The sequence below is a fragment of the Sinocyclocheilus grahami genome, unplaced genomic scaffold (assembly GCF_001515645.1).
Source record: "Sinocyclocheilus grahami isolate Dianchi unplaced genomic scaffold, SAMN03320097.WGS_v1.1 scaffold1282.1, whole genome shotgun sequence".
Taxonomy (NCBI): domain Eukaryota; kingdom Metazoa; phylum Chordata; class Actinopteri; order Cypriniformes; family Cyprinidae; genus Sinocyclocheilus; species Sinocyclocheilus grahami.
This window is the reverse complement of record NW_015506461.1, coordinates 1-12,976: the sequence shown is the minus strand read 5'-3', so window position 1 is coordinate 12,976 and position 12,976 is coordinate 1. Positions and strand designations below refer to the sequence as shown.

Below are 12,976 nucleotides of genomic sequence, written 5' to 3'. Positions count from 1 at the left end.
TGTATATATATATGTGTGTGTGTGTGTGTGTGTGTGTGTGTGTGTGTGTGTGTGTGTGTGTGTGTGTGTATGTGTGTGTGTGTGTGTGAGTGTGTGACTTGGGCATTTTTTTAAGTTTCATGAGATTCAGTCCTTCCTTTGCTCATTTCTTTCTCTTTTTCAAACATCAGTTTCCGTCATATTTTCCAGACAGTGTTTGGCGTGGCTTCTCTTCATCTGTGCTGAAATCTCGTCCTGTTCTTCACCTGTATCTCTCCCCATGTCCTCCTCTCTCACGTCCCGTCTCTCTTCCTCTCTCTGCCCATCCTCAAGCTCGGTTTTCAGCCGGATGACTCTGGTGTGGGCGGCCTCGGGGTCGCTGTGTGTGCGTATGACTCCAGCAGGGGGCGGCGTGATCTCCGCAGTTGCTCCCTCTTCCTCCTCCTCCTCCTCCTCCTCCTCCTCCTCCAGATGGGTTCTGGGGTTCCTCAGCTGCTCGATGGACTGAGACAGAACCTACAGAACAAACACGAGAGAGAAAGAGAGAGAAGTAAGGCGTTTTATAGTTTATATCATCATGGCTGATTCGATTCCATTACTCGCAAAGCTTCATGGGATGATAGCTCATTGCAATAAATACACAGTAGTTTTTTTTTGTTTTGTTTTGTTTTTTTTGATTTTCTGACTTTTTAAAACCCAATAGTTTTTTTGTTTGGTTCATATGAAGAAAATGATTTGGAAAGTAATGATAACTTTGGAAAGTTATTTTGGCGTCACAATTGCGCTGTATTGTTATTCCAGCTTTAACGGCATTAAGTTCAGTTATGTGTAATATATTTAATTAGAAGTGGCACATTAACATGATCTTTCGAAATTTATAATAATAATAATAGCAATGTGTACATATATAATAGCTATAATCATATATTAATAATTTGTAATCATAATAATTAATAATATTTATTATAAATTATTTTAATGCTATTACTGTAATGCTTACTTCTGTCATTTATGCATAAAGTTTGTTAAATTTACTTTGCACCTATTTTTATTTAATTTTTTTCAAAATATCTGCCTTTGATTTATGCTTAAATAAAAAGCTAATTTAGTAATTTTTTACTATATTACAGTGAGTAATTGCCTTCCAACTTTCCAGTATCACAGTGAATATTATTTATTATCATTTATATTTTTTTATTATCATTTTTTGTATAAATACAGAATTGTATTTATGGAATTGTTTTAAATATTAATAATTATTAATTATTTCAATTTGGATATTGAAATATCCATTAATTAATTAATTTATTTAATATTACAAATTAAATGTATTTATTTATATATAATTTATTTATTTAAATATGACCTGAACATATTTTTGACAAGTTTGGTTACTATTACTGTAATGCTACATCTGTTATTTATTTACAAAATTTGTTCAATTTACTTTGCACTCATTTATTCATTAATTTATTTTTAGATTTTCTAACTTATTTGTTTGATTCATATGGAGAAAATGTTTTGGAAAAGTACTTTTTGATTTTCACTATTGCACTCTATTTTTTTCCCAGCATTAACTGCATTGAGTTCAGTTATGTGTCATAATTAATTATAAGTGACACATTAACATGATCTTTCATTCTTTTTGGTATCTTCTTGTTAAAGTGGCTCATTAAATCTGTCTCTCTCCCGAACACGCCACCCGCTCTGGCCTCAGTCCTCCTGTAAAAGTGTAAAATAATACCAAAAGCCCAAAAAAACAGCAGCTGTGAAAGGTCTAGGTGATATAAAAAGTGGATAAATGATATACACTGATGCATGTGTGTGTTAAAGTGCTGCCAGCGTCTGCCTGCAAAATCCTCTACTAGACCTTCAGGAAATGAAAGAGAGAGCGAGCGAGAGAGAGAAAGTAATACTGAACGGAGGAAGAAAGCAAAGTGTTATTAGAAGGAAAAAACGAGGTGTATGGGGCATTGAATGAAAAAAAAAACTGCCCAGTTTAGTCAGATTTAGTAATGAAAACTGTAGCATTTTCCAAAATTAAATTGTAACTATTCAAATAAAAACTCAAATAAAAAATTCAAATATGAAATTAAATATATAGAAAATAAAAGACAATTTAGCTTGTTTGAATGCGAGTGTAAAAGAGCAGTTAAAAGCAGCCGCAGTAAAACGTCCTGCTGGGATTTACTCACTTCCTCTCCTTGTATTAACTCACTTCCTGTCTCAACAAGGCATCAGTCAGATCAGTTTACACCGTCATTTAAGAGAAAAGAGCCCTTTAAAACTCTTATGAGGACCACACTGCAGGATACACTAGTCACACACACACTTATACACACACACAACGTCCACACTCTGAAACGCTGCAGTTCTGAAAGGCACATTTATGTATCATCAATCCATCGATCATCATGTCATCGCTCTCTGCGTGCAGTGTGGGAATTATACAAACACGTTCAGGGATCATGATGTTAAAAGGAATTTCTAACTCTCATTTTCAGACACAGTCTGTTGAAGTTGCTCTCACGCAACCCAGATTGTGTTTGTGTCGCTGTATCGCTGTTAAGCAAACTCTCTTAAACGCTCTTTTTTTGGTGTATTTCAGATACGTACTGTAAATCTATCACAAGGTGATTAATCATGACAGTCCTTTTTTGTTTCATTGATGCACTGTCCATTAAATGATCCTGAATGGAAAGCAGTCAGTGCTTACTGCTTTTAGAAAATGAAGTGTATCCTCGGAATTTGTGATGTTTTAGTACTTTTAAAGGCCCAAACTTTGTTTAAAATAAAAATCCTGAATGTTTGAATGCAAGTCTAAATGTTAAACGTGTTAAAAGTCCCACCCAGTAAAACATCCTGTGGGGATTGACTCACTTTCCAATCGTCCACAATAAAACAAAATCAAATATTACCGTAATTCCCTTCCAACTATTATAATGTCTTATAATGAGTCTGAACGTTTTGTTTTTCAAGTTGTTTTAAACTTTTAAAAATTGTAATTAAGAATTGCAAAAATGATTGTCATAATGTAAAAAAGAAAATCTTAAGGATTTATTTTCTTTAAGCCAAAATATTTTCATTTCCTGGACATTTTTGTCAAGTTGCATGAGATTCAGCCCTTCCTTCCTTTCTTTATTTCTTCATTCTTCTTTCAAAGTTTCACCAGTTTAATTTAATTCAAGTTTTACATCAAATAAAGACCCAATCTTTAGATTTTCTTGGTGGAGCTGTGTGCTGACGAGTGAGGTGAGATACCTGGCTGATGTGGACGTGCTGCTGAAGCTGTTTGTGTTTCTCCATGAAGTTGTGGTGCTGTTGCTGCAGCACGAGCTGAGCCAGTGTGCTCTGAGGCAGCGGCGCCGACTGCGTCCGGTTCAGGGGTCGGTGCCGCGGTAACCTGCTGCGAGAACTCACAGACGGACGCTCCTTCATCACCAGAGGAGACGAGGACAGCACAGGAACACTAGCTGTGACTGAGAGAGAGAGAGAGAAACATATCAATCACACATCTGACTTTCACACAGGACGGGTCAAAAATAAAAGAAATTAATAATAATAATAAAAAAAACATTAAATTAAAAATACAACACATAAATAAAATATTTAATGTTTGAATGCAAGTGTAAATATTAAATCTGTTAAAATCACAAAAAAATATTATATTATATTAATTTTAAAAAAATTATTACTTTATTGTATTTTAATGCTACTATTATGGTAATGGTACTTATGGTATTTATTTATAAAGTTTTTAAATTCCTAGTTTGCACTGTTTTTATATTTTATTTATTTTATTTAACTTTTTATAGTTAGCAATTCACTCCATTTTGCACCACTGTAATATGCACATTAGATGCACTTTGTATTAATTATTGTTTTTTTTTTCTTTCTTTATTAAACGCAGTTAAGAATCTACATAAAATCATACAGCACACTAAACCGAATTTTAGATAAAGAATAGGTTATGAAATAGAAAATGAAAATATAGAGAGTTCATTTATTCATTGTTAATTATACTTAATTGATTTGGGAAGATGAGAAGGTCTGCTGCAGTATTATTTTACTATCACTAATATATTATTTTTTATAATATATAAATAATATATAATAATGATATATCAATAACATATAGCAATTTTTCAATTTGTGAAATTTTTTAATTTAATTAAATTGTTTATGGTTTACTTTGTTTATTTTTTACTATATTTTAATGCTGCTGTTACTGCTGTTAATGTTACTTCAGTCATTTATTTAGTTTATTTATTTATTATTTAGTTGTATTTATTTAGTATATATGTATTTATTGAGTTTGTTAAATTCTTAGTTTACCTTGCACTGTTTATTTAATTTTATTTAAATTTTATTATTTTTTTAAATTTTATTTTATTGTTTCTAGTCCACTCCATTTTGCACCATTGTTGTTTTACTTTGTATTATATATATTTATTTATTTTCATTGAATGCAGTTAAAACGCAATTTTTTGGCACTACAAATCCACCTCAAATTTATCATGTTTTAATTATTTTAGTACTTAAAATTAAACTAAACAAAAATGAGAAATGTTGCCTTGGCGACTAACTGAATTTAAAAAAAGTTTAAGATTTTTTATATTTTATTACATTTAATGTTTATTTTATTTCAAGTAATTGTTTTTTTTATTTTAGTTTTAGTTAACTATAATACTGTTGCGCTGTCACTTTAAGAGCATGTACTTCCTGTGCGCTCTGCTCACCAGGGGACATCATCCTCTGCTGTCTCTGCTCCTTCAGCAGGAGGTGTTGCAGGAGCGCCTGCTGCCCGTTGCTCACTTTAGCCTCCATCGAGACGGGAGTTGCGGCGGCCGCGAGACCTTCTGTGCTCCGATCCTTCAGCGCCGTTCCCGTCTGAAACAGACAGATTGCACAAACACTATTAATATTCAACGTTTTCCTATTTTTGCATTTAGACAAATTTTCACTCAAGCATGAGAGAGACTTACATAACACCAGCATATGAAATATTAATAACTGTGCTGTTTTAAAACGCATCCAGTCAGCGTTTGTGCCCCGGCGTCGTCCATAAAGTGCACATAATTATCAATCCACATTTAGAGCTCCCTAGTGAGTCATTCAGCTATTTTAAAATTTGGAAGTGTTGAAAGTATTTGGTAAAAGTGATCCATGTTTTGATTTGCTGGCATGTTAACGCGCTTTCCCGACACCATTTCTTAAACTTTTAAAAAGCCTGTGATGAACGAGATGCTAAACTCACACCCTGAAACCCTAAACCGAGGGCCTGTTTACCTAAGGGCTAAAGATCCCACGGGTCAGAGGTCACGGGCCCCATTAATCCACACAAGCACTCAGTGAAAGCAGAAAATGAGATGTGCTCCTAAACCCTCCGCAAACAGCAGCTCAAACCCTCATCTCTGTAAAAACACGGCTCATCTCTGCGCTCTATAAAGAGGATCGTCTCATCTCTGTCTCCTAACGCGCGTGGCACATTCCTCATACAGTATTTTGTGCTTTCACCACAAATAGATGCGACTCCATGTCTGACTGTCTCCTAAAAATACCTTGCTTTTTCTGCAGGATCTATTCATATCTGTTGCGCAGCAGAACGAGAGCCGGCGATGCTGCTTTTGTCTTTAGGCCTCATATTTCTCAGAGGTTGCTCTTTCAAAGCGCATGAGACCTTGTCTCCAGATTTTTCTCCTCTTGAACAAGCTGAAAGTTGTCATACAGTAAGAGTATAGAGCTATAAAATGCATGTGGAAGGCAACAGGTTACAGTATTTGATGAGAAATGTTTGAGCTCAAGTGAGGTCTTTGACTTTTCATTGCAGACTTTTGTATCTGGTCAACTCTGAGCGCATTGAATGTTTTTACTGTTTTGCTGTGCAGCTCTGGATGTTTGCTAGGGTGTGATGAATGTTCTCTAGTGGTTGCTAGGGTGTTGGAATATTATCTAGTGGTTGCTAGGGTGTTGTGAATGTTCTCTAGTGGTTGCTAGGATGTTGTGAATGTTCTCTAGTGGTTGCTAGGGTGTTGTGAATGTTCTCTAGTGGTTGCTAGGGTGTTGTGAATGTTCTCTAGTGGTTGCTAGGGTGTTGTGAATGTTCTCTAGTGGTTGCTAGGGTGTGATGAATGTTCTCTAGTGGTTGCTAGGGTGTTGTGAATGTTCTCTAGTGGTTGCTAGGTTGTGATGAATGTTCTCTAGTGGTTGCTAGGGTGTTGTGAATTTCCTCTAGTGGTTGCTAGGGTGTTGTGAATGCTCTCCAGTGGTTGCCAGGGTGTGATGAATGTTCTCTAGTGGTTGCTAGGGTGGTTGCTTATATTATATTATGTTATATTACATTATATTATATTGTGTGTGACAGTTTTTTTATTATTTTTAATAGAAAATAATAGGTAACAGCACTGTAAAAATGTTTTCTCGGGTAACCTAAAATGTGCATAATTTAGTTACATCAAGGGTCAAATCAAATATTAATAGCACATTAAAGTTAAAAGGTACACACTTTTTGTATGCGAGTTGTACAGGTCTAGTATAAAGAAATGTTTTTTCTCAGGTGGCCGAAAGGTCCGTTGCAAGGCGACAAAACAGTTGGCTTTCGTCGCTGCTTGTTCTTTGACATTGCCTTGGTGTGTGCCGGCCATAATTTAGTTCAGAACCACATTATATAAAACATGCATTTCTAGGTCTTTGTGTCTTTGTAGAGTTTGAGGTGTCTGTGATGGACAGGAACCTACGCAGATGTGTGCGTGAGCAGGGTGCAGAGCCAGCGTGAGGTTTGGCAGAGAGGGGGAGGTGTAGAGATTCAACAGGGACATGGACCCCTCCGTCTGTAGTACGCCCCTCTGAGACAGACAACGCTGGAGGAGAGACAGACAGAAAGCATTACATAAGCTCTTACATAATGCAGCAGAACACAAGCACAGCAACAACAGTACAGCATGAGATCGAGAACATCTGAAGAAGGAGAACCAGTAGATCTCCCATATCAATGACGTAACCTCGCATAAGCATTCGGAGGGACAGAATTAGATAATGACATATGAACTTCCTCACTGCAGCAGTCAATCTGTGTATGTGTGTGTGCCCTTTAACCAGGCATGATGTGACAAAATCACAGCCAGAATGCATTCTACGTTTTATTAAAGTATATAACTTTAAGGAATGGGATTTTGGACCAATGGGATTTTCACTTTAGCCCTCTAACGCTTTATGTTTTCTACAGTATTGCTATGCAGTTGCAAGGGTGTCCTAGGTGGTTGCTAGCATATTATAAATGTTTTAGTGTGTTGCTATGAAGTTAGTCTAGTTGCTAGGGTGTTCTCTAGTGGTTGGTAGGTGGTTGCTAGGGTGTTTTATGTGGGTGTTGTAAATGATTTTTAGTGTGCTAGGGTGTTCTGAATGTTCTCCAGTATTTGCTAGGGTGTTGCCAGGTGGATGTAATAGTGTTCTGTATGGTTCTAGAGTGTTCTTAACGGTTTTCATGTGTTGCTATGTAGTTCTGGGTGGTTGCTAGGGTGTTCTAAATATTCTTGAGTGGTTGCTAGGATGTTGCCTGATGGTTACTATGGTGTTCTGTGTGGTGATGCTATGAATGGTTTATAATGTAATGCTGTGTATGTCTGGTTCTGGGTGGTTGCTAGGGTGTTCTGAATGTTCTCTTGTGGTTGCTAGGGTGTTGCCAGGTGGTTGTTATAGTGTTTTATGTGGCTACTTTGGCATTGTGATTGGATTTTGTGTGTTGCTGGGTGGTTGCTAGGGTGTAATGAATGTTTGCCAGTGGTTGCTAGGGTGTTGCCAGGTGGTTGTTATAGTGTTCTACGTGGTTGCTAGGGTGTTGCTAGGTGGTTGTTATAGTGTTCTATTGGTTGCTAGGATGTTGTGAATGTTTTATGTGTGTTGCTATGTAGTTCTGGGTGTTTACTAGGGTGTTCTGAATGTTCTCTAGTGGTTGCTAGGGTGTTGCCAGGTAGCTGTTATAGTGTTCTACGTGGTTGCTAGGGTGTTGCCAGGTGGTTGTTATAGTGTTTTATGTGGCTACTTTGGCATTGTGATTGGATTTTGTGTGTTGCTGGGTGGTTGCTAGGGTGTAATGAATGTTTGCCAGTGGTTGCTAGGGTGTTGCCAGGTGGTTGTTATAGTGTTCTACGTGGTTGCTAGGGTGTTGCTAGGTGGTTGTTATAGTGTTCTATTGGTTGCTAGGATGTTGTGAATGTTTTATGTGTGTTGCTATGTAGTTCTGGATGTTTATAGGGTGTTCTGAGTGGTTGCTAGAGTGTTGCCAGGTAGCTATTATAGTGTTCTACGTGGTTGTTATAGTGTTCTATGTGGTTTCTAGGGTGTTGCCAGGTGGTTGTTATAGTGTTCTATTGGTTGCTAGGATGTTGTGAATGTTTTATGTGTGTTGCTATGTAGTTCTGGATGTTTATAGGGTGTTCTGAGTGGTTGCTAGAGTGTTGCCAGGTAGCTATTATAGTGTTCTACGTGGTTGTTATAGTGTTCTATGTGGTTTCTAGGGTGTTGCCAGGTGGTTGTTATAGTGCTCTATTGGTTACTAGGATGTTGTGAATGTTTTGTGTGTTGCTATGTAGTTCTGGGTGTTTATAGGGTGTTCTGAATGGTTGCTAGGGTTTTGCCAGGTAGCTATTATAGTGTTCTACGTGGTTGCTAGAGTGTTGCCAGGTGGTTGTTATAGTGTTCTATTGGCTGCTAGGATGTTGTGAATGGTTTTTGTGCGTTGCTGTGTAGTTCTGGGTGTTTGCTAGAGTGTTCTGAATGTTCTTTAGTGGTTGCTAGGGTGTTGCCAGGTAGCTCTTACAGTGTTCTATGTGGCTGCTACGGTGTTGTCAGTGGTTTTCTATTGTGTTGCAGTTCAGTTCTGAATGGTTGCTAGAGTGCTAGAGTGCTAGAGTGTTCTGAATGTAGATTTTAGGTGGTTTCTAGAGAGTTTTAGGTAGTTATGATGCACCATGTCAGTCAGTATCAGTTAATGGTGTGAGTGTTAATGACATGAGGTCATCTTTAGGTCATAGTTTTGAAGCTCATGAAGCAGGGAAGTTTCACGCTCACACACACGACTGGCTGTAGGGCTGTAAGGATGAACTCAGTCGGCCGTGTGCCAACAGGAGGAGAGGAGAGGTGAGTTCTGGCCCATGGCCCGTGAGGAAATGCTTGGGCAGAACTTCACAGGAGAAACAAACCTCACCATCCCAGAGCCCCTCACCCCCTTCCACAACCACCAGCACAGCCAAAACCACAGCGGAAAAGAGCTGTCACAGTTAGTTCAGCACAGCACCGCCGTACACACGCACGCACACACACACACACACGCGCACACACACACACACACACACACACACACACTTCAAACTCCATCTAACTCTTCCACATGCTGCAATGATGTTCTAATGTGATTTTAAATGCAGTGTTTGTTTGTCAGGCTGATGGTACGAGCGCCCTGGGACGGGGTCTGTGTACTCTCAGCTCCAAACAATGGATCATTGGGGTCCCGACTCCTTCACCCCATAGTCTGATAAGAGTAATGAGACGTGGGACCATGACCATTTTATTTAGTTCCAGTTTTGTGAGCTGTATGCTTCAGTTCTCAAGAATGCAATCAAAGGTTCAAAACTGCACACAAGTGTATGAAACTCTGTTCCACAGCTGCCTTTATGTGCTGAAGGCTACTAACCTGTCTGCTTAAAGAGAGTTTGTTAAAAGAGGACATTTATTTTGAAGAATAGCACAAACCCACTTTACAAGCAAAATATTTCACAAAAAACAGTTCATTAAAAGCCACTGCAAAAATGGCTCAGAAAAACAAGTGAGTTCTGAGAAATGCTTATGCAATACTTGTTTGCTGAATTGTCACTTGCTTTAAGATTTTGTAATCCAATGTCATGACATTCAGACATTTTTATTAATACTTGTAGCCCACAAGTTAGTCATTTCTCATGTGAAATGGTTAGTCATAAAATAAGCTATATAGAAGTTTTGTACAATGGCAAAAATCGCTCATTTAATTTTTGTGTATATATGAGCATTATATATATATATATAATTAAGTTTACAAAAGAAAAAAATGTATACACATAGAAAGCCTATTAAATGCAAGAAAAGTGTCTGCTTTAATGTTTCAACTAACTTTTGTGAAAATAAAATGTCAAAATATGGGTGAAATAATGTTCCATCATCAATCAGCCATCTTTCTGGTCCTTGAATTTGATTGGCTGAGAGCCTTTTCCAGGAGTGCGATATTCTAGTGATAACAGAACTCCAACCGTTTCACCGTTTGTATCGCTCCGCTTGCGGTATTTCTCACAGTGAGAATCATGGCGGACGCCCAAATCCACTATAATTTAATAAAAATACTGTTTTTGTGTCACGGAATGTAGATTTAAGTTTATTTTTAGGTGAGAATGTGCTTGTTTAGACTAATATGCGGTTTGTTAATAAAGATAACGTATATTTGAAAATTTGCTTCGATGTTTTCAAGATGTGAGCTCCAGGGCGTCAGCGGCGTTCAGCGCTCATGAACCCTGCGAGAAATGTCAAAATATGGGTGAAATAATGTTCCATCATCAATCAGCCATCTTTCTGGTCCTTGAATTTGATTGGCTGAGAGCCTTTTCCAGGAGTGCGATATTCTAGTGATAACAGAACTCCAACCGTTTCACCGTTTGTATCGCTCCGCTTGCGGTATTTTTCACAGTGAGAATCATGGCGGACGCCCAAATCCACTATAATTTAATAAAAATACTGTTTTTGTGTCACAGAATGTAGATTTAAGTTTATTTTAGGTGAGAATGTGCTTGTTTAGACTAATATGCGGTTTGTTAATAAAGATAACGTATATTTGAAAATTTGCTTCGATGTTTTCAAGATGTGAGCTCCAGGGCGTCAGCGGCGTTCAGCGCTCATGAACCCTGCGAGAGCCGCTGGCTCTGATGTCTCTATAGTGGTTAAACATGAGATATAATTCGTTTTGGGTAAATCTCAAGGGCAGTCTTTGGACTCATTAATCTATTATTTGTTCCAGAGCAAATCGTTTTGGCTGAGGGCAAAATCTCTTAACGTTATATTTTATGAAACTTCAATGCTGTATATCAGAGCGCAGCCTTTGTACTTTTGACTGAATTGTCTAGCAACTTTAATGATGGCTGTTGTTGCTGTTGTTTATTAAAAATTATTATAAAAAAATATTGTATATAAATAATAGCATTTAATAGTAGTATTTAGTATTGGAAACTAAATTGCGTGTGCGTGTGTTCGTGATGGTGATTTTAGTTACATTGTTCTGCCATTAGATGGCGACAGGTGACTGTTTTTCTGAGTGAGTCCGCAGTAAAGACTTTTCTATTGAAAGAGACTGAAACAGGGTGGTGAACAAGGAAGTGCTTACTTTCAACAACAGCTTGTAAGATGCAGATAAAACTGCAGTGAGCAGCACTGTCATCGGAAATCACCCTTAACAGATGAAAGGACAGTACGACAAAGATATCGCTTTCCTCAGCGGACATTCAAACTAATGTTTTATTCTGAATATGAGATTGAGCTGAAAAATGAATGCTGTATCAGATGCAGGTAATCACACTCGCTCAGTCAGTCTCTCTCTCATAGTACTCGACTCTACATAATACAATAAACTTTTAATGACGCAACTCAACGTTCCTTCGTTACTAAAGTTCTAAAGTAACGTTCACGAATTAGTAACGATCTTGAGCTCAGCTGTTAAACTGTCAAACTGAGATTTAAATCCGTGGTGGAAGGAAGTAGTTCTGCACAAAAGAAAGTTTTTAAAGACACTTAATTGTTATTTCTTATGTATTTACACTCTCGTGGCATCAAACTATTGTATAAACGCAATATCACACAAGTAGCAGTGCGTTATGGCTGTATATCAGCACGCTGTGATTACCTGCGGCCTCGTGCATACGGCCGAATCACAGCCGTGCCGATATATACAGCCATGTCGCACTGCTACTGGTGTGATATTGCTCATGTAAAAACAAAACAATGTACTTATTCTGACCTTTACTTATTAAAATACTGTATATAAATCAGTGATCATACTACATTTTATTCTATTTTAAATTATTAGAATTTCTTGCTGACAAATGGGTAAAACCTAGTTGTTTGAAGGATAGTGGTAAATATTGGTAAAGATTTTAAATGACAATTAGTTTTTAATAAAAAAAACATTATAAAAAAATAAAATGCATATACTGTATATAACCCCTTAAATTGTTTAAACGTAGAAGAGAGATGAGCGTATTTGGTACCTCGATTTGAGTGGTGCTGGACCGGTATGACGCGCCGCCGTTCTCATTGTTGCACAAGCCAATGGGTGAGCTCGGTCCAGAACCTGCAGGGCTCTCATTGGCTGAAGAATCTACAGGGGAGGAGAACAGGAAGTGCTTAAAGAGACTACAGCGGTCAGCTCTAATACTGACTGTGAACTCCACCCACAGTTAAAGCTCATTGGTCTGTGTCTCAAACATCAAATATGATTTGATTAGCTAAGATTTTATCTCTTCACATACAGTAGTTTGCTGCAGATCTGTGTTTTCTGAAATAAGGGCTGTTTATCTGTGTTTCAGGTAGATGGTCGTTTGCTCACCTGTTAGCTCGAGAGTTCGTTTTTTCGGCGGCGTAACGAGGATGCTGCCGTCTCTGCGGCGTATCGGTCCGCTTCGTCTCTCAGAAACCTTCTGCTTGAGTCTGGACCGCACCTTCAGATTGGGCTCAGACGCTGAGAGGAGAGACAAAACTGATTAGGTTAGTCATTATTTTGATTAATTATCTGATATTTGGCTATTTTGAGATTATCATTTAGTTTTAACATCTATTTATACTGTTCTCGGTGTATAATAAACAATTTATTTATAAATTTTTACAATAGTAAAATTTCAATTCAGCATCACTTCATTTCAGTAATTTTGTGTACATCTCATTTGCTGTTTATACTGTATAAATCGTCATTACACACTGCAAAAAA

At 37.5% G+C, this 12,976-nt stretch overlaps 1 protein-coding gene across 1 annotated transcript; it reads right to left on the bottom strand.

Annotated features, from left to right (window-relative positions):
* Positions 1–60: 60 nt before the first annotated feature.
* Positions 61–12,725, bottom strand: LOC107568816 (histone deacetylase 9-B-like). The gene is made up of 6 exons (XM_016254808.1): positions 12,599–12,725; positions 12,261–12,370; positions 6,717–6,839; positions 4,719–4,869; positions 3,241–3,458; positions 61–495 (listed from the first exon to the last, which is right to left on the bottom strand). Exons 3-6 carry the CDS (start codon positions 6,795–6,797, stop codon positions 160–162), a joined length of 786 nt encoding a protein of 261 aa, XP_016110294.1. The 5' UTR covers positions 6,798–6,839; positions 12,261–12,370; positions 12,599–12,725; the 3' UTR covers positions 61–159.
* Between the last annotated feature and the right edge of the window lie 251 nt (positions 12,726–12,976).